Below are 20086 nucleotides of genomic sequence, written 5' to 3'. Positions count from 1 at the left end.
GTATAAGCTGAATAAACCTTTTCCTCCCCAGCTTGCTTTTGGGTCATGGTGTTTTGTTACAGCAATAAAAACTCTCACTAAGATATATAGATTTCTTTGTTTTGTTTTGTTTTGTACCTAGGCCATCCTAGAACTCACTACATAACTGAGGCTAAGCTTAAACTCCTGATGCTCCTGTCTCTGCCTCCTGAGTACTGTGATTACAGGTCTGGAGCACCACACTTTTAAATTACAGAATTTATGTATTTAATTATTTGCAGGGCTATGGGGTTAAACCTAAAGCATTGCTCATGGTAGGCAAACCCTCTACTACTAAGCTATACTTAAATTTTCCAACATAATTTTTTTGTCTTTTGTTTATATTTGTTTCTCTTTACTGATGGTTATGAGCCACCATGTGATTGCTGGGATTTGAACTCATGACCTACAGGAGAACAGTCAGTGCTCTTAACCACTGAGCCATCTCACCAGCCCCCAACATAATGTTTTTAATGAATCCTTGGATTTACTTTTTTGTGGTTTTTTTTGTTGTTGTTGTTGTTTTGGGGGAGTGGATTTTTTGACAGAGATTTTTTTACATAGCCCTGACTATCCTGGAACTCACAGAGATCTATCTGCCTCTGCCTCTCTAGTGCTGGAATTTAAAGAGTACAAATCTCAGCACCGCCACCACATACAACTGGAAATACTGGCACATGTCTACAACCCCAGCACTTGGGAGGCAGAGGCAGAAGGATCAGAAAGAAGTTCAAGGTCATCCTTATTATACAGTGAATTAAAAGCCAGCCGAGGCTACATGAGATCCAATCTTTTTAAAAAGGCATGTGGGGGCTGGACAGATGACTCAGCAGTTAATGCTGGCTGCTCCTCCAGAGACCAGGGTTCAATTCCCAGCACACAGGTGGCAGTTCACAACTATAACTCCAGGGGGAATCTGACACCCTCATACATGTTGAGGCCTGCCTGGCTAGCAAAGCTGTTGTCATTTTGTTCTATGGCCTGCCAGTCTTTGACAGAAGAATAAGCTGATCCAACAGGATCGAGCTGGCCATGTACCCAGACATGTTCTGATGAGATGATGATGATGATGATGATGATGATGATGATGATGATGATGATGATAATGATGATGACTGGAAATTCCCCAGCTGTAGCCCTCATTCAGGGCAAAGCAAGATAGGGCAGCTTAAACTTTTATGTCTAAAGTACTGAAGAAACTTGGAAGAAGGCCAACCACCATGCAACCCCCACTGTATCTGCTTATGAGCTCCTTATAGTTTTTTACCTATAGAAACTGACCCTGGACAGAGTTCATCCTTGCTTTCTGCTCCCGAGTCTGAGCTATGGCCCTGATTGATCAGTCTTGGGGTGTGTATTCAATAAACTATGCCTGTTTGACTGAGATCAATGTTCTTGTAGTTTGTGGGACAACTCCTGGACTCTAACAATACACACATACATGCATATACAGTTAAAACACAATCAGTGATCATAAAATAAATGTTATTTTCAACAATCATGTCGAGGCTGGGATGTGGCTAAGCACTTGCTTAGCCTATAAAAGACTGGGAATTCAATCTCCAGCAGCACAAACACAAACACACCCAGCAGAAAAGCATGAGTAATATGATCTGTATGTGTATATGAATCCAGGTGTATAAGCCACTTTGCCTGGAAATGGAGTGACAGACAGGGGGACAAGCCTCTGTGCATGAGTACTGGAGACTGGACTTAGGTGTTCTGGAAGAGCAGTGTGTGTTCTTGACCACTGACCTCTCTTTCCAGTCCAGTCCAGTATAATCCAATAATCCTTTTCTTTTCTTTTTTTTTGTTTTTTTGTTTTTTTGTTTTTTTGTTTTTTTGAGACAGGGTTTCTCCGTGTAGCTCTGTAAACCAGGTTGGCCTCGAACTCAGAAATCCACCTGCCTCTGCCTCCCAAGTGCTGGGATTAAAGGCATGGGCCACCACCGCCCAGCTGAGAAAACCTGTCTTGAAAAACCAAAAAAAAAAAAAAAAAAAAAAAGTAGGGCAGTGGTGGCGCACGCCTTTGATTCCAGCACTTGGGAGGCAGAGGCAGGTGGATTTCTGAGTTCAAGGCCAGCCTGGTCTACAGAGTGAGTTCCAGGATAGCCAGGGCTATACAGAGAAACCCTGTTTCGAAAACAAAACAAACAAACAAAAACAAAACAAAACAACAAAAAGACAGGGTTTCTCTGTATAGCTTTTTGGGTTTTTTTTTTTGGTTCCAGTTTTTCTTTAAAATATTGTAGGGTCCAACACTCAACTCAGGAGGCAGAAACTCAGAGTTCAAGGCCAGCCTGGTCTACCAAGCAAGTTCTAGGACAGTCAGGGACATACAATGAGATTCCATATCAATTAACTAGTTAATTAATTAACTTCCAGCTATGGTGGCACACAAACTTAATCCCAGCACTTGAGAAGCAGAGGCAAACAGACTTCTGAGTTTAAGGCCAGCCTGGTCTACAAAGTGAGTTCTAGCCAGCCTGTGGTATATAGTAACACCTTATCTTAAAAAATAATAAACGTTAAGGGAAAGGGGAAAATAATATAACAATAAAATAATAGTAATGGGGCTGGAGAGATGGCTCAGCAGTTGTGAGCACTTGCTTCTCTTCTCGTGGACCTAAATTCAGTTCCTATTACCCACATGGCAGCTCACAAGTGTAACTCTTTCTGCAAGAGATTTGATGACCTCAATTGACCTACTTGTGCACCAGATGTACATGTGGTACGTTACATATCTTCAGGCAAAATACTCAATACACATTAAAAATAAAATTAATAGGACTGGAGAGATGGCTCAGTGGTTAAGAGCATCATCTGCTTTTCCAGAGATTCCATTGCCTGTGACCATATGGTGGCTCCTGAAGATCTATACTGGGATCTGCTGCCATCTTCTGGCAAGCAGGTGTACATACAGATAGAGCAACTCATACATTAAATAAATACTTAAAAAAAAAAAACTAAAACAATTTAAAATACATTTTAAAATATTTATTTATTTTTATGTGCATTGGTATTTTGCCTGTATGAATGTCTGTGTGAGAGTATTGGATCCCTTGGAACTAGAGTTGAAGACAGTTCAACTCTAGTTGTTAGCCATCATGTAGGTGCTAGAAATTGAGCCCTGAGCTGGGTAGTGGAGTCCTGGAACTCACTCTGTAGACCAGGCTGGCCTCGAACTCAGAAATCCACCTGCCTCTGCCTCCCAAGTGCTGGGATTAAAGGCGTGTGGCACCACTGCCCAGCCCCAACAGTATTCTTATACATTAAATAAATAAATAATTCTTTTAAAAAAAGTCTTTAAAGAAAATATTTCTCAGGGCTGGAGAGATGACTCAGAGGTTAAGAGCACTGACTGCTCTTCTGAAGGACCTGAGTTCAAATCCCAGCAACCACATGGTGGCTCACAACCATCCATAATGAGATCGGACCCCCTCTTCTGGGGTGTCTGAAGACAGCTACAGTGTACTTATGTATAATAAATAAATTAAATAAATAAATAAATAATATTAAAAAAAAAGAAAGAAAGAAAATATTTCTCGGGGCTGGAGAGATGGCTCAGAGGTTAAGAGCACTGATTGCTCTTCCAAAGGTCCTGAGTTCAAATCCCAGAAACCACATGGTGACTCATAACCATCCGTAATGAGACCTGACACTGTCTTCTGCTGTGTCTAAAGACAGCTACAGTGTACTTACATATAACAATAAATAAATATTTAAAAAAGAAAAATGTTTCTCTCTATACCCCTGGCTGTCCAGGTTCTCACTCTTCGAGTAGACCAGTCTGGCCTGAGACTCAAAAGTTCTACCCAACTTTGCCTCTAGAGTGTTGGGGTTAAATGCATGCGCCTTCACCACCCAGCAGAGCTAAGGCATGTTCTTATAACAGTAGATCTGACCCCCAGAATGAAACTCTGGGCCATTTAGTATTTTTATTCTGTGTTTCTATAGAAACATGGTAACAGGCAATAATAAAGCCTGTTTAGTGCTCATTGGCAGACTCCTCACTTGACTCATATGAGCAGTCAGGACCATGAGCTCTGTCCTGGGCACTACACAGAGGGTACAGAAGACAGGGAGAAGGATGCAATGGTGAAATCTGTAATCCTATTACTCAGGAGGCTGAGGCCGGAGGATCACATTTGAAGCCATCCTGGGCTACAGACTGTTTCAAGATATCCTGGGCTATAGAAATAGAATGAGATCGAAACTGAAAAGCACCACATAACTTTCTTCCCAGCACTGGGGAGGCAAAGGCAGGCAGATGTCTGAGTTCCAGGCCAGCCTAGTCTATAGAGTGAGTAGCCAGGGCTATATAGAAAAACCTTGTTTCAAAACAAACAAAAACCCAAAATGCTAAATCCAGTACACACTTGTAGTTTTAGTACTTGGAAGGCTGAAGCAGGAGGATCAGGACTGTAAGGTCAAGTCAGAAAGATTGCTCCTTGGGTAGAGACGTACATGCTGCCAAACTGATGACCTGAGGTTTAATTCTGTGACCCTCATGATGGAAAGAAAGAACAGTCTGTCTCTTGCAAGCTGTCCTCTGACCTTCTCACACTCATGCTATGGCAGCCCTGCCCTGCCACACACACGTCACATGCACACAAGTAAATAAAATATAATAAGCCAGTTTTTAAAGAGGTTAAGATCATCCTTGGCTACCTAGGATGTACGCCTGTCATGATGAAGCACACTTTCTGTTATTTGTTTGGTTGGTTTTTGAGACAGGGTTTCTCTGTGTAGCCCTGGCTGTCCTGGAACTCACTCTGTAGACCAGGCTGGCTTCAAACCCAGAGATCTATTGCTTCTGCCTCCCAAGTGCTGGGATTAATGGCAAATGTCCAACACCTTTAGTTCTAGCACTTAGTAGGCAGACACAGGTGGAACTGTGTAAGTTCAAGACCATTCTGGTCTATAAAGTGAGACCCAGCCCCAAACAACGACAGAATAGAGAAAAAGAGAAGGAAGAGAGATGGGAGGGAAGGAAAGATTGGATTAGGGAATGGAATGCACACCCTCTCTCCAAGAAGACTGCCAGCCGGGCCTTTGGACCAGTACTTCCTCACTCCCACCCCGAGTCCATTAGGTTCTGTGGAGGCTTCTCTTCTCTCCCCAGGACCATTTAAAAGCCAGAGAAGTATTGTGCCTAAATGGATGGAAAAGATCAGGAGCTCTTGAGGGAAGATTGTGGTCTGTACCAAGGCTGACCCCAAACTGACCTTCCCACTTGAAGAAGAGGAAAGGAGTTCAAGTGGAATATACTGACAGTTCATCTGCACACACACACCCAAAGCAGAAGGTCAGTTGGATAGCCTGCTTCTTCCATCTGGGCTAGAACCAGGAATGTAAACACTGCTGGGAATCCCCCAGCCCTTGGGATGTGCTGAAAAGCTCTGCTTCTCTTACACTCCCCATCCCCCATCCAATCCCTCTCATCCCGAAGCCTGATAAACTCAGCTGTGTTAGGAGAGGCAAGAACTAAGATGTAAAAACAAACAGCTGAGCCTGGGGTTGCAGTTCAGTAGCAGAGCACTTGTTCAGGGTGTGTGAAGCCCTGGGTTCAGTCTCCCGAATCGAAAAAGATAAATCAAACACTTATGCAGTACTTAAAATGTGGGCCAAGTACTATTATGAGTTTTTCTTTTCTTTCTTTTTTTTTTGTGTGTGTGTGGGGGGAGGCGGTGGTTCGAGATGGTTTCTCCGTATAGCCTTAGGCTGTCCTGGAACTCCCTCCGTAGACCAGGCTGGCCTCGAACTTAGAAATCCACCTGCCTCTGCCTCCCAAGTGCTGGGATTAAAGGTGTGCACCACCACTGCCTGGCTCTATTTCGAGGACTTAAGTACAGTAACACTTAATCTTCCCAAGAGCCCTATAGGGTAGAAACAACTGTGATGTCCTTCCCATTTCACAGATAAGGAAACTGAGGTGGAGAGTGGAGGAACCAGATTTGAACCAGGCAGCTGAGTCTGGATGCTATTCATTCTCAGTCTCTGTCTCTGTCTCAAGACGGCGTTACTCTGTGTACCCCTGGCTGTCCTGGAACTCACTCTGTAGACCAGGCTAGACTTGAACTTAAGAGATCTTTCTGACTCTGCTTCCCAAGTGCTGGTATTAAAAACATACACTACCACTGCCCAGCTTGTTTTGTTTGTTTTTGAGAGAGAATCTCGTGTAGACCTGACTGGCCTTCAACTTGCTTCATAGGTAAAGATGGCCTTGAGCTGATCCTCCTACCCATACTTCCTGAGTGTTGGGGATTTCAGACTTATGCTCCTTCACCTCAGCTTGCTTGCTTATTAATTAATTAAGCAGTTAATTAATTTACTTATTTATTTAAGTAAGGGTCATGCTGTGTTGCCCAGGCTGGGTTCCCAAGTTGCTATGCAGCTTAGAATGACTTTGTAATCTAGATTGTACAGCTCAGCCTCCCAAGTGCTAGGAACACAAGCATGAACTACTATGCAAAGGATCATTTAGCATGCTGTACAGGCTCAATACAGTGCGTGTGTGCGGAGGAGTCAGCATCTCATTTGAGCCATCAGATGCAGAGCCTAAATGCTCTCACCCTGGGCTATCTCCTGGGACAGAGCAGCAAGGCTAGAGACTAAACCACAAGTGTGAGAAACCATAGGGCATAAACACCATGTGTCAGAGAAGGGTCACAGTCTGGCAGCAAGAGGTAGGTTTTGTCTGTTTACCATTCATTTGCTACATGATTTTAAGCCAAATAACAACCTTTACATATATTTCCCTTTCAGCCTTAAAAAAAAAAAGAAAAGCTTACAGTCATAGGGATCTTAAACTTCCTTCCAGAGCTCCTGACAGAATCTAACAGGAAGATTACACCCTACTCTTACCTGACCCTTTGACACAAGCTCATCAGGGACAAAATTAAGGAAACGTCCTAAGTTTCCCTTCTACCCTATTTCCTTATCATTTAAAAATATGAGCCCCATCCCCATCATAGCTCCAGTGGTAAATACTGTCATCTGTAAAACAAGTCACTAGCTAGGCACAGACATCTATAATTCCAGCAGGCAAGGGAGGCAGCCTCTGAGACTTCATGGCCAGGCTGGTCTACAAAGTCAGTTGTAAGCCAGCCAAAACTACATAGTGAGACCCTGTCTTAAAAACAGAAACTAGGAGCCGGGCAGTGGTTGTGCACACCTTTAATCCCAGCACTTGGGAGACAGAGGCAGGTGGATTTCTGAGTTCGAGGCCAGCATGGTCTACAGAGTGAGTTCCAGGACAGCCAGAACCACACAGAAAAACCCTGTCTTGAAAAACCAAAAAAAAAAAAAAAAAAAAATTATGGGCTGAAGAGATGGCTCAGCGGGAAGGTCCTGAGTTCAAATCCCAGCAACCACATGGTGGCTCACAATCATTTGTAATGACGCCCTCCTCTGGTGTGTCTGAAGACAGCTACAGTGTACTTACATATAATAATAAATAAATCTTTGGGTCAGATCGAGCAGAGGTCCTGAGTTCAACTCCCAGCAACCACACAATGACTCACAACCATCTGTACAGCTACAGTGTACTCATACACATAAAATAAATACATAAATCTCTAAAAAAAAAAAAAAACCCCAAAAACTCACAATAACAACAACAAAGCCAAATCATTACCTAGGCTCTAGATTCCCATCTACTCTCATAGGCTCCTGCCTGGTGATTCCTGACTAGGTAGATGGGAGGTAGGCTGTTTCTACTCCAAGTGTGCACTAGGCATCAGCTTGTAGTATACGTTTGGTGAGGCTCAAGAGAATGAGTCTCCTGCTCTCAAGAGATTACACAATCGGAAAAGACAGACTGTCTACAGATAACTAAGAAATAAATAAAATACATAAAACTAGAAAAAGGAAGTTAAATTATTGCAACAGACTTTGTTTTGTTTAGCCTTGAGATGATGGAGGAGGAAAATGATACCTGTTTTTGTACTTATCCTCAACTTCCACAGCCTGGGTGGGGAGACACTGCCTTCTACTGAGTGCACACTTGAGACTGTGTTCCATTTCCCCAGTACCCTGGTGCAGAAACTCCTCCCCCAGTCTCTCCACACAGGCTGGTACTTAGAGGATCTGGAACACCCTGAATTCTTCTGAGACCGAAGGAAAGGTAGTTAATTCCTTCCAGAACAGGTGGGCCCCCCCATGCCCATTTCAAGCACATTCCAGGACACACCCTTATGCCACTGTCCTTCACCCCAATCCTTCTTAAAGCAGGCTCTGGTTCCCTTGAGAAGCCCAGGTTCTGTTGGGAGGAGGAAAGACAGATACAATCAGAGGCGAGGCAGGGAGGGGCTCACAAAACTGGTGTTCCCACTGGTACAATTTCCTGCCCTGATGACTTGCTAGCCTTCACCTAGGCTGGGTGGGGAACAATCAGGTACAGACAAGACCTCTCAGTCCCTCACCCTTTACCACTCTCTTCTTGGCAGCCCTTTGCTTATGTTTCTTGAAGGGACTAAGGACCTAGTATGTCCAGATGGCCCTGGACAAGTGGGGCATTTGAGTCACAAAGGCAGAAAGCGGAGGAGCATGCACGTTCAGAACAGCAAGCCTAGAGGAAAGGCTTTGTTTACCACAATGGGGTAGTCACTGGGGCAGCCCAAACCAAAGGCCTAGTATATTGGGCACTGGACACATGCTCTAAAGATCATTTTCCCTTTTTGAGGTAGAGAGATGGTTCAGCGGTTAAAAGCACTTACTACATAATATGAAGACCAGAGTTCAGATCTCAGCACATGTAATGAGTTGAGCAAGTGTCCTGACTATAACCCCAACTCCAAAAGTCCATCTTTCCCCTGCACATAGACTGAGGATTTTGCTCGACCACTGGAGAGGGTACCTGTCCTAGTCGAGAATAAGGACTCAGGAGCCTCTGAATCCTTCCACTCAGTTCTGTTGACAGGCATTTCACAGCTGTTTGGCTAGAGACATTTGACTTGAAGACATTAGAACCCCACCTGTACCTCGAAAATCTCCAGTTGCCCCCTCACCAGAAACTGAGGAGGGTACAGGAGAGGCCAAGCAAGTAAAATCCATTAAAAGTGTTTATTTTTACACAGCAAGGAGAAAGGGAAGTACACAGTCAGCTTTTGGCACCTTTCCAGTCTGTCACCCCCATGTCCTTCCCAATACAAAGCACTGGCAAGAGGGGCTGCAGGACAGAGTCACAACGTGAGTCCCGGGTGGGTAGGTGGGGTTCCAGAGCCCATCTCACACCCCTTGTCCTGGAGAATCAAAGCTCAGGGGCGTAGGGCTCCCCTGTGGGCGAGGGCACCCGCAACTCAGCGTCGTGTCTCACCACAGTGAAGAGTCCTGCCACTGCCAGCAGAGTTGTCACCATGACGGCAGAGCAGATGCTGAACATATTCCTGGTGCCCGTCTTCCGATCGCTGTCGTGGAGGACGAGGAGGCCCAGGCAGGCCAGTAAATGCAGGGGCACTCGGAACCAATTGAGAACACCAGCCTGCTCCGTCTCTGGGATCACCTTCCTTCGAAGGAAGCTCATGCTGGGAAAGTAGAGCCCACAGGCCAACTCAATAAGTAAAAAGGCGATGAAAGACTCCACAGGATTTTCTTGGCCTGGGCTGGTGGAGAAAGTCAACATGAAGAGAGAGAAGACGACAATGAGGACAGCCAAGGAAAGCAGGTGCATGGGTTGAAGATGGTACCTCTTGGAGGTAGCGATGCGGTACAGAGAAGAACCCAGAAGGCTGGCAGCCATGAAGCTGGAGAACACAATGCCCAGTGGGGCCCCATGTGGGTCCAGCACAGGTGTCCAGAGGAAGACAAAGATGAAGACGACACTCTCAAACAGGGCTTGTATGACACCCAGCAGCAACACCCGACGGTCAGATAGGAGGCAGCGCAGGCCTCCAGCACAGGTCCTGGAGAAGGCACGCTGACGGTCGTAATTCTCTCCCCAGTTTCGAAGGGCCAAGGCCCCAGCCAGAGCCAGGAGAGGGATGGCAGCCACAAATGGTGCTACAGGCCCCAGCCCCAGCCAACTAGCCACAGCCTCAGCTGCCACACCAGCTGCCACAGCCAGCACGTGGTTCCAGAAGGCAGCTCTCGAAAAGGTGGCTGGGATCCACTCCGAAGGAAAGTCATGCCTCTCCACGTGCTCGTGGATGTACCAGGCCTCAAAGGCTGAGAAGAGGAGAGCTGTGGACAGCCCACCAAGTGCTCGGCCCACCAGCAGCACAAAGTAGTCTTGAGAGAGCTTGGTTATGCAGCATAGGGAGTAAGTGAGGGAGAAAAGGACACAGGACTTCTTACGACCCAGCCAGTCCACAAGGGAGGAGGCCACTAGGCCAAAGAGGACCGTGGAGGCAAGGCCACATACGTAGAGGATAGCAATCTGACCCTCCAGGAAGTGGTAATGCTGATAGAGTTTATACAAGTAGGGGGCTTGGAGCCAGTCCGCTGCTAGGGCCAGAAAGTAGACTTGATAGAAGTCTACTTGAAACTGAAGGAAAGAGGGGTTGCTACAAGCTCTTCCAGGGGGCCTGGCTCTGCATCTTGACAGCTCCAGACCCAGGCAGGAGGCCAGGAGGCCCACAAAAGACAAATAGGCAGTCACCAGCATGATGGGCCCCCGGACGACCTGGGGAGAGAGCGGTGGTCATAGTCATATCCATAATCAAGGTAGCACAGTCAAGGGGTTGGGTGTCTAAGCAGATGGCAACTCCACCCAACTGCACTGTCAATTTCTCTCCCCCAGAGCTGAGACTGGAGGGACCAGTTGGGTGGGTGGGAGGAGTGGTTGTCTCCTAGGACTCTGTGGGGCAGGGGAGGGTGACCGTGGGGAGAGGCCAGAGGCACTCGCTCCACCCTTGCCTGGTATAGCAAGGGGGACTCCTTTCAGTAATCCCGGTCCCGCAGGTTCAAAAGGGGCTACTGCCCTTCTCCATGATAGGTTCTGCAGGTTTCTTGTACCTCCCGTCCTCGCCGATAAGCCAGTTTTGGAGCTCAGTGTCTCCACGTCTATTCCCGAGCATCCCTTCCGTCCGCGCCGGCCTCTCCAATGCTTCGCGGTCACGCGCGCGCATCGCAGGTTCCCGGACTCTGGGTCACGGGTGACCCCCCTGCGCCCCCTAGCCTCAGCCGAGCGTCCCCTCACCCGCTCGCGCCTCGCCCGGCCCCATCTCACCTGCTGCCCCGGTCTGCGGGGACGCTCCGGACACGTCCGGCTCCAGGCCGCCGCCGGGCCGCCCTCCCCGCACTGGCTCCGGCTCCGCTCGGGTTCCAGCAGCGCGCCCGCCCCTCACAGCCTGCTTCCGGGAGCCGGGCTGGCTCGTGGCCGCCGCCATGATAGCCCTGTCACGTGACGGGGGCGCAGCGCCGAAGCCCCGCCTCTCGCCGTGCCCCGCCCTGGAGCGGAAGAGCCGGTGGGGCTGGCGGTGCTGGAGCGGCGGGCTGCTCTCGCCGGCGCCTGGTCCGCCGGGTGCCGTCGGATCCTCCAACTGGCCAGCACTCGCGGGGTCGTCCGGAATGGAAGCGTGTTTTCTCTTCTCCTAGCGGTATCTCGGAGAGGTGCCGACAGTCCCTCCGAGCCAGCGGCTACCGCCTGCTAATGAACTCCGCTGCCCTAAACTGAGCTGCTTAGTTTGGGGGTTTGGACCTCCCCTGACCTCCAGGCCAGCAGTCAGTATTATCCAGACACCTGAGGGAGGCGGTGTGGTGTAAAGCTGGAGTCCGGTTGCATATAGATTGAGGTTGCAATCTTACCCATCGCTTTACCGCTTTCTCTGTGTAAAATCAGGGGAGCAGTGGCAGCTTTAGAGTTTAAAACTTCAGTCTTGGAGCTCGACTCCCACCTCCTGCTCTACATAGGATCTGCTTTATCTTGGAATGTTAAGTTTCAATATTCAATATTACATCCCGGAGACCCTGCAATGGTCTTCACTTTTCACTAAGGTTGGAAGCCAAAATCTTTCTAAAGACGTGCAAATGCATCTGTCCGTGGGCTTTTTGCTATGTCCATGACTTCATCCTCTACCACGCTGTCTCTTCTGTCTGCACCGGCTCACACCTGAGGCTTTGCACACTGCTTCCTGCAAGGTTCCTCCCCAAGATAGTTACCTTCTTTACCGCCTCCAATTTTCTGTCCAGATGTCATGTTATTAGAGAGAACTCCCCTTTCATGGTGTGATGACTCATGTAGTCCTTGCGCTTGGAAAGCTGAGACAAGAGAATTGCTGAGAATTTAAGACCAACTTGAGCTATATTGAGCTACAGGCCTAGATCTGGAATGAATAAATAAATTTCTAAATAAATAAATAAATAAATGCTAGAGAGAATGCTCTGTGATTAACCACTGAGCCATCTCTCCAGTCCCCCATCTTCTGACATTTGAGAGCACCTGGATGAAAGTAGTGTGAGTATAGTCACTTGGGCACACACCCATGCACATAAAATAAACTTTTAAATAAAATAAATACTTAAATTCATTAAAAAAAAAAACAAAACCAAGCAGGGCTGGAGAGATGGCTCAGAGGTTAAGAACACCAACTACTCTTCCACAGGTCCTGAGTTCAATTTCCAGCAACCACATGGTGGCTCACACCATCTATATGGGATCTGATGCCCTCTTCTGGTGTGTCTGAAGATAGCAACAGTGTACTCACATACATACATAAATAAATCTCTAAAAAACAAAACCAACAATAACAAAAAATCCCAAGCAAACAAAGACCCTAAGAAGTCTTTTTTAGCATCCTCTTTTTCACAAGAAGGACATTTTTTGGAGGGGTGGTATGGGGAGGAGTTCCCTCAATTTTGTTTTAGATTTCCTTATTTTATATATGTAACTGTTTTGCCTTCATATATGTCTGTAAATCCTGTGAGTGCCTAGTGTCCATAGAGGTCAGAGAAAAGTGTCAGATTACCTGACATGAGAGTTACAGACAACTGTGAAAAGAAAAGACATATGTGTGCCAAGAACCAAACCCTGTGCTGCTTTGTCTGGGGCGATGGGGTCTCATGAATCTGCAGGCTTAAAGTTTGTAGCCCAATTTGATTTTCAGTCTTAAGAGCCAGAGTGCTGAGCCTTGCATGTGCTAGATAAGAACTTTATCAACTGGGCAACACCCCAAGCACCTTTTTTGGGTTATTTTTTATAGACTAGGTCTTGTGTTGCCCAGTCTGGTCTTCAACCCAGTATGTAGCCAAAATTAACCTTGAACTCCTGACCTGCATGCCTCTACCTCCCAAGTGCTTAGATTTCAGAGATGCACCACCAGGCTTAGTGTCCTGCTCTCCTTCCTTCTGTCTTTCCCTGTTTGCTACATTTCTCCATAGCACTTAACACCATCTGGTGGACTGAATTTTCTATTTGCTCATTTGTATTTTTTATTTTATTTTTATTTTTTTTAAAAAAGATTTATTTATTTACTTTATGTATGTGAGTACACTGTAGATGTACAGATGGTTGTGAGCCTTCATGTGGTTGTTGGGAATTGAATTAATAGGACCTCTGCTCCCTCCAGTCAACCCCACTTGCTCCAGTCAGCCCAGCTCGACCCGTCAACTCTGCTGGCTCAGTCCCTGCTTGCTCCAGCCCAAAGATTTATTTATTATTATACATAAGTACACTGTAGCTAATTTCAGATGCACCAGAAGAGGGTGTCAGATCTCATTACAGGTGGTTGTGAGCCACCATGTGGTTGCTAGGAATTGAACTAAGGACCTCTGGAAGAGTAGTCAATGCTCTTAACCACTGAGCCATCTCTCTAATCCTTCTCCAAGGTTTTAGGGGTTTTTTTTGGTTTTTGGTTTTTGGTTTTTGGATTTTTTTTCTTTCTTTTTTTTTTTTTGTTTTTTGTTTTTTGTTTTTTGTTTTTTTCGAGACAGAGTTTCTCTGAGTAGCCCTGGCTGTCCTGGAACTCTCTGTAGGACAGCCTGTCTGTAGACCAGGCTGGCCTGGAACTCAGAAATCTGCCTGCCTCTGCCTCCCAAGTGCTGATTAAAGGTGTATGCCACCGCTGCCCAGCCTTCTCCAAGGTTTTAATTAGACAAAAATATCAACATTTACAAATAGATTATATGGGTACTTTTCATTTTCCTGGGAACTGTGCAAGAATGATTTTGTAGTCTTTTTTTTTTTTTTTATAGAATAGAGTTTATTTAGGGCATGAGGAAGGGAGTTAAGAGGCTAGTAGAGGCAGAGAAAGTCAGAGAGAAGGAGAGAGTAGAGAAGTAGGGACGGGCCATGACCAAGTGGAGAGAGGAGAGAAGGGAATGGGGAGAGAGGGGGATCAAGAGGGTAAGAGGCAAGGTGGAGAAGCAGGAGTAAGAGAGCAATTTTGTAGTCTTAATTTCTGCTTTATTCCTTACTGTGGAATGCTGGATAAACTTCTTCAACCCTGTGGGCTAGTGGCACCTACCTTATGAATTATTATTATTATTATTATTTTGGTTTTGTTTTTTTGAGATAGGGTTTCTCTGTATAGCCCTGGCTGTCCTGGAACTCACTCTGAAGACCAGGCTGGCCTCGAACTCAGAAATCTGCCTGCCTCTGCCTCCCAAGTGCTGGGATTAAAGGCGTGCTACCATCACCCGCCTTTTTTTTGGGGGGGGGGAATGAATTATTTTAACAGTTAAATGCCATCCATAGTAGTTGGCCGAGATTTTTTTTTTTAGTGTTAGGGATCAAAGGCTCTCATTCATGGTAGGCAAATGTTATATCAATGATCTACATAACCCATAGGTGAGATTATAAAAGACATGTGTGGTTCCCGTGTGGGTATGTCTAGGCTTCCAACAAAGGTAGCTACTGTGCTCAATGCAGAGACATCCCCACAACCAAGTAAAAGGAATGACATTTGTATTCCTGGTTTTGTTTTCTTTTCCTTCTTTTGTTAAATCCTGACCCATTTGCCATACCTTATAAGAAACACGTAACTGATAATGGAAATTGTGGAGTTGATTTTAAGAACAGAAAAGCTGAGTGGTGGTGGCATACACCTTTGATCCCAACACCTGGGAGACAGAGGCAGGTGGATCTCTTAGAGTTCAAGGACAGCCTGGTCTATGGAGGAATCTGATGCCCTCTTATGGCCTGCACAGGCACTGATCACATATAGTGTACAAACATATATATATAGGCAACACACACACACAAAATATAAACAAACAAACACTGAAAGAAAGAAATAGCGGGCTGGTGAGATGGCTCAGCGGTTAAGAGCACTGACTGATCTTCCAGAGGTCCTGAGTTCAATTCCCAGCTACTACATGATGGCTCATAACCATCTGTAATGAGATCTGATGCCATCTTCTGGTGTGTATGAGGACAGCTACAGCATACTCACATACATTAAATAAATAAATAAATAAATAATCTTTAAAAAAAGAAAGAAAGAAAGAAAGAAAGAAAGAGAGAAAGAAAGAAAGAAATAGCAGGCATGATGATACCAGCAAAGGAGAGGCTGAGACAAGAAGATGGAAAGTTCTAGTCCAGGCTGGGCTACAGAGGAATACCCTGTTTAAAATTAATTGACATTATCATCATCATTATTATATTGTATTATATATTTACTACATATACATAAATATATACACACATACATGTATATAAACATAAACATATATAAACACACACATATATATGTATGAATGGCTTATGCATGTGCACATGCAGGAGTCCACACGCACAGGGCCCAGGAACACATGCACTAAATAGGTAAATGTTAGGTAAAATTTAAAGCTATAGAACACAAGCTGAGAATGATAACACACTTAACCTTAGCACTGGAAAGACAGAGGCAGCTGGATCACTGTGAGTTCAAGCTAGATCTATATAGCGAGTTCCAGACCACCAAGGGCTGTATAATCAGATCCTATCTTATAAACAAAACCTATAACCCAATCTACAGTTAAATGTTCTCGACTTCTAAGAGATCTTTATAGTTGGCATCCCCAAGTCTTGAACGAAAGAGATCCATACATTCCATGTGATCGTCCACACCCTCACACCTTCAGGCTTCTATCACTGAAGTACATTCTCAGCTCTGTGTTTTTTGTTTTAAGCTTCTCATTTTCCCCATAGCTGATGACTTATTTAGGTAACTGGGTCAGATTCTCTTTAACATTGCCCACATTTTACCGGAGCCTACTTACTTCCTCGTGTCGTTTATGTTTCTCCATCTCCTGCATTTCTCATTAAATAAGGGGCTGAGCAGTTAGTTCAGGAAGTAAAGCACTTGCCTGACATACAAACTCTATATGAGTTTAATCCTCAGAACTCATATAAAAACTGTGGGCATGGTAATGGGGGCAAGAGTGTAATCTCAGGGCTGGAGAGATGGCTCAGCGGTTAAGAGCACTGCCTGCTCTTCCGAAGGTCCTGAGTTCAATTCCAAGCAACCACATGGTGGCTCACAACCATCTGTAATGGGATTCGATGCCCTCTTCTGGCTTGTCTGAAGACAGCTACAGTGTACTCACATACATAAAAATAAATAAATACATTAAAAAAAAAAATGAGTCTAATCTCAGAGCCAAGGATGCAGAGACAGGACCTAGTGAGAGATTATGTTAAAAAAGAAAAAAAAAATCAAGGTGGACCATGTTCTGAGGAACAAAACGTAGGGTCCGTCTCCATGAATGCCTGCATACACACAGGATGTGCACATGCCACACTCATGAACACACACACACAGAACAGCACTGAGGGTCTGACTTAATTCACGTTGAGAGGTTTGTTTGCTTCTCTGGCCAGTATCTTTTCTAGGCAGCACTGGATGATGCAGACTGCATCATGACAGCAGACCAAGGGTGTCCTTGCCCGGCTCTGTCACGGTTATCCATACTAAGCTTCGTCAGTGGACTCAGGTGATGGCATCATGATTCCTCCACTGTAAAGTTCTCCATGAATCACCCAGGCACTGTGGTACACATCTAACACCCCAGCACTGGGCAGGCTGTGGCGGAGTAAGACAAAGTTTGAGGCCAGCCTGGAGTAAAAGTCTGTCAAAAACAAAAAGCAAAACAAAACAAACAAAAGGAGAAAAAGAAAAGAATGGATGAAACAAAGAGAAAAAGAAACCCAGAAGGAGAAAAAAACAGAGACTGGCCCTGGCAAGATGGCACAGCACCTGTTGCCAAGCCCGAGGATCTGAATTTAATTCCTGTATCCTACATGGTGGATTCCCAGAAGTTGTCATCGGGCTTCTACTGGTGCACTGAGGCAGGCCAGTGCCCACACACATACATACAAAGTAAATAAAATGTAACGAAGAAGGGAAAAGGGAGGAATTGAGGAATGCAGTAAATTAAAAGACCCAGGGAGAGTTAGGTGTGGTTGTACAAACTTGTGTTCCCAACCCTTGAGAAACAAAAAGCAGGGAGAATAGGAATTTAAGGCTTGCCTTGGCTATACTGTAATTTAATAAGGCTATATAAAGCTCTGTCTCAGGATTGAGGATATAGCTTAATGGTAGAAGTTTTTTGTTTTTTTAAGATTTATTTATTTTATATATATGAGTACACTGTAGCTGTCTTCTGACACAGCAGGGAAGGGCATCAGATCCCATTAGAGATGGTTGTGAGCCACCATGTGGGTGCTGGGAATTGAACTCAGGACCTCCGGAAGAGCAGTCAGTGCTCTTAACCGCTGAGCCATCTCTCCAGCCTAGTGATAGAGTTCTTGCCTAGCAACCGTAAGTTTCTGTCCTGGCTTTGTCCTCAGCTCCAGAAGAAAACAAAAACGAAACAAAACAAAACAAAAATAACAAAACCCAAAAAGCACTTGGTGGCTTTTGAATCCCTCACCTCCACCCTAACAGGGAACGTTCAACCACCCATGTGTGGGTAGGACCCTGAGAGCCTGAGGGGAGGTTCCTCTTCCCCAAGACAGACAAACATGGCTGTCTCAGACAGGGACAGGATTACTGCTGTAAGATTGAGGTCATGAGGCTAAGTGAGTGCTTAGAAATTTCCAACACAAAACATCCACATCCGGGTGGGCAGAAGGTTCCTGGATGGACACAAAAGACCAGGAAGGATGTCAAAGCCATCCCAGGGTAGGGAGAAACCAAGTCTGAGGGCTGCTTCGACTGGCTTACGATAAGAGATTAGGAGGCCATAGACAATCAGGAGTAAGGATGGAGGTTCAGAGTCAGAAGTGCTTCCTCACCCCCATCCTCTAGAAAGGAGCCTGTCATACCCTCATGACCTGCAGGAGAAGACAAGCAAAGGTCTCCACTGGGGGCTGAGTGGAAAGGAAAGAACCGTGGACACGCTTACCTTTAGAGGGCTGCAAGGAAGGCTCTGAGGACACTTTCCAGAATGAGCAGGTTTTGCAACCAGCAGGATCACACCCAGAATCAAATGTCCAAGGAGTGGTTCCCTGTCCCCTTCAATCAGGGGTCTGCCTGATTCCATCCCAGCTCTATTTGGAGCCTTTGTCAGAGGAAGTAGCTCCAGGGCCAGCTGAGCCACCTTTTGCGGGACATAACTTCTCAGCCTAGATTATCTGACAGAGTCCTCGAGAAGCCCTCTGTCTCCTGAAGCAGACACTGCAGCAGCCCGCGGAGCCCCGAGGCCCCCATGCAACACCACGGGTGCAGCTGCAGTTGCTACTGCAGCCCAAGCGGGAGCTCCAACAGGCAGTTTGGCCCGCGGAACAGGAGTAAATGGGGCAAGGCGAGGGGCGGCAGTAGGTCCTAGATGGACTCGAGCAGAGGACGCAGTAGGTATGCGGACACGACGAGGGAGGACATGCGGGGCAAGGAGGGCAAGAACACATGCAGGGTGGGCCAGGGAGGCCTGGACAGGAAGGGCAGGTAGCAGCGGCGTCTGAGAGACTCGCAGTGCAGGAGCATGGGGGAGGGGGGCAGCTGGGACAGGGGCAGGCACAGGCGGATGGAGGACAGGACAAGCAGGGAGAGGTAGTTGGAGGTCCACACCCAGAGGACGGAGGGGGCTCCTGGTAGGTAGCCTTCTTATTCCGAGGCCCCAATCGAAGGCCCAGAGAGAAGTCCATTTGGCTGAAGGAGGCTGCTTTGGGGGCAGGGTGGAAGGGAGGGCTGGGTGAGACAGGAGGGTACACTGTGTGGGGAGAAGGCGAGGGCAGGATTAAGCCTAAGATACTCTGAGCTTCGCTGATCCTGCAGGGAGCTCAGACCTCCCCACCTGGCCATTCTCTTCTGGTCCTGCCTGACATTACATTCATCCACTTCTGCTGATAGTCCTTTACCTGCGCCAGATCGAGACCCCGCACTTCTGGTCAGCAGTCACTCTCACCGTTCCTTCTGCCTGGAATACCTTTCTTGTCTTACTTTTCTGAAGTCTTCCTTCCCTCTATTCAATCCTAAGGTACTTCTAGCAATTCTAAGCCCTGACACCTGCCTGAGCCTCTCCTACCCCGATGGCCAGAACTAAGATTCCAGGTTCTCCAAAAGCTCCCAGAAGGGCTCAGTGAGGCAGCACCAGCAATAGAAACACTCCAGGACACTGAGTCAGTATGTTGCTGGGAGATGGTAGGAGTCTTGGGGGGCCTGGGTTCTGGGAGTTTCTGGAGAGAGTGAGTCCCAGTGTGGGTGTGGGGGGTGCCTGGCTGTCTATGGGAAACCAACAACTGGCTTGGACAACTATTATTTGCTGGCTTATTATGGATCAGGCGCTGGCTGCTGGAGTGAACTAGACAGCTGACGTTCCTCTCTTAAAAAGGGCCCTTAATGTAAGGAGTAGGGTAGGGTGGGAACAGAAACTCAATGGGTAGATAAGTCAGTATTTCAGAGCTTGAGTGCCTATGTTCATCATCATAGGGTCATTAGATAAAAAGTGGTTTGGAGAGGGGAATCCAGACAGCACCCGGTATTTAGGATGCTGGGCAAGTTTTCAAGCCCTGGCAGAAGAGGCGAAGCTGTCTGAGGCTGAATGAACCCAAATAACCAGGTGAGGAGAAAAACAAAGTTAAGAATAAGGAGCCGGGCGGTGGTGGCACATGCCTTTAATCCCAGCCTTGGGAGGCAAAGGCAGGGGGATTTCTGAGTTCCAGGCCAGCCTGGTCTACAGAGTGAGTTCCAAAAACAAAAACAAAAAA

At 46.5% G+C, this 20086-nt stretch overlaps 1 protein-coding gene across 2 annotated transcripts; it reads right to left on the bottom strand.

The window, feature by feature from the left end:
* Positions 1 to 9070: 9070 nt before the first annotated feature.
* Positions 9071 to 11375, bottom strand: Mfsd5 (major facilitator superfamily domain containing 5). Of its 2 annotated transcripts, none has more exons than XM_031356783.1 (2): positions 11189 to 11375; positions 9071 to 10642 (listed from the first exon to the last, which is right to left on the bottom strand). In XM_031356783.1, the coding sequence occupies exon 2, from the start codon at positions 10622 to 10624 to the stop codon at positions 9272 to 9274; it is 1353 nt and encodes a 450-aa protein (XP_031212643.1). In that variant the 5' UTR covers positions 10625 to 10642; positions 11189 to 11375; the 3' UTR covers positions 9071 to 9271. The 2 variants fall into 2 exon arrangements, with proteins under 2 accessions (XP_031212643.1, XP_031212648.1); XM_031356788.1 differs by lacking the exon at positions 11189 to 11375 and adding an exon at positions 10975 to 11144.
* Positions 11376 to 20086: the final 8711 nt, after the last annotated feature.

The sequence above is a fragment of the Mastomys coucha genome, unplaced genomic scaffold (genome assembly GCF_008632895.1).
Source record: "Mastomys coucha isolate ucsf_1 unplaced genomic scaffold, UCSF_Mcou_1 pScaffold11, whole genome shotgun sequence".
Classification (NCBI taxonomy): Eukaryota; Metazoa; Chordata; class Mammalia; order Rodentia; family Muridae; genus Mastomys; species Mastomys coucha.
Note: the sequence above shows the minus strand (reverse complement) of the source record. Positions and strands in the feature narration are given on the sequence as shown.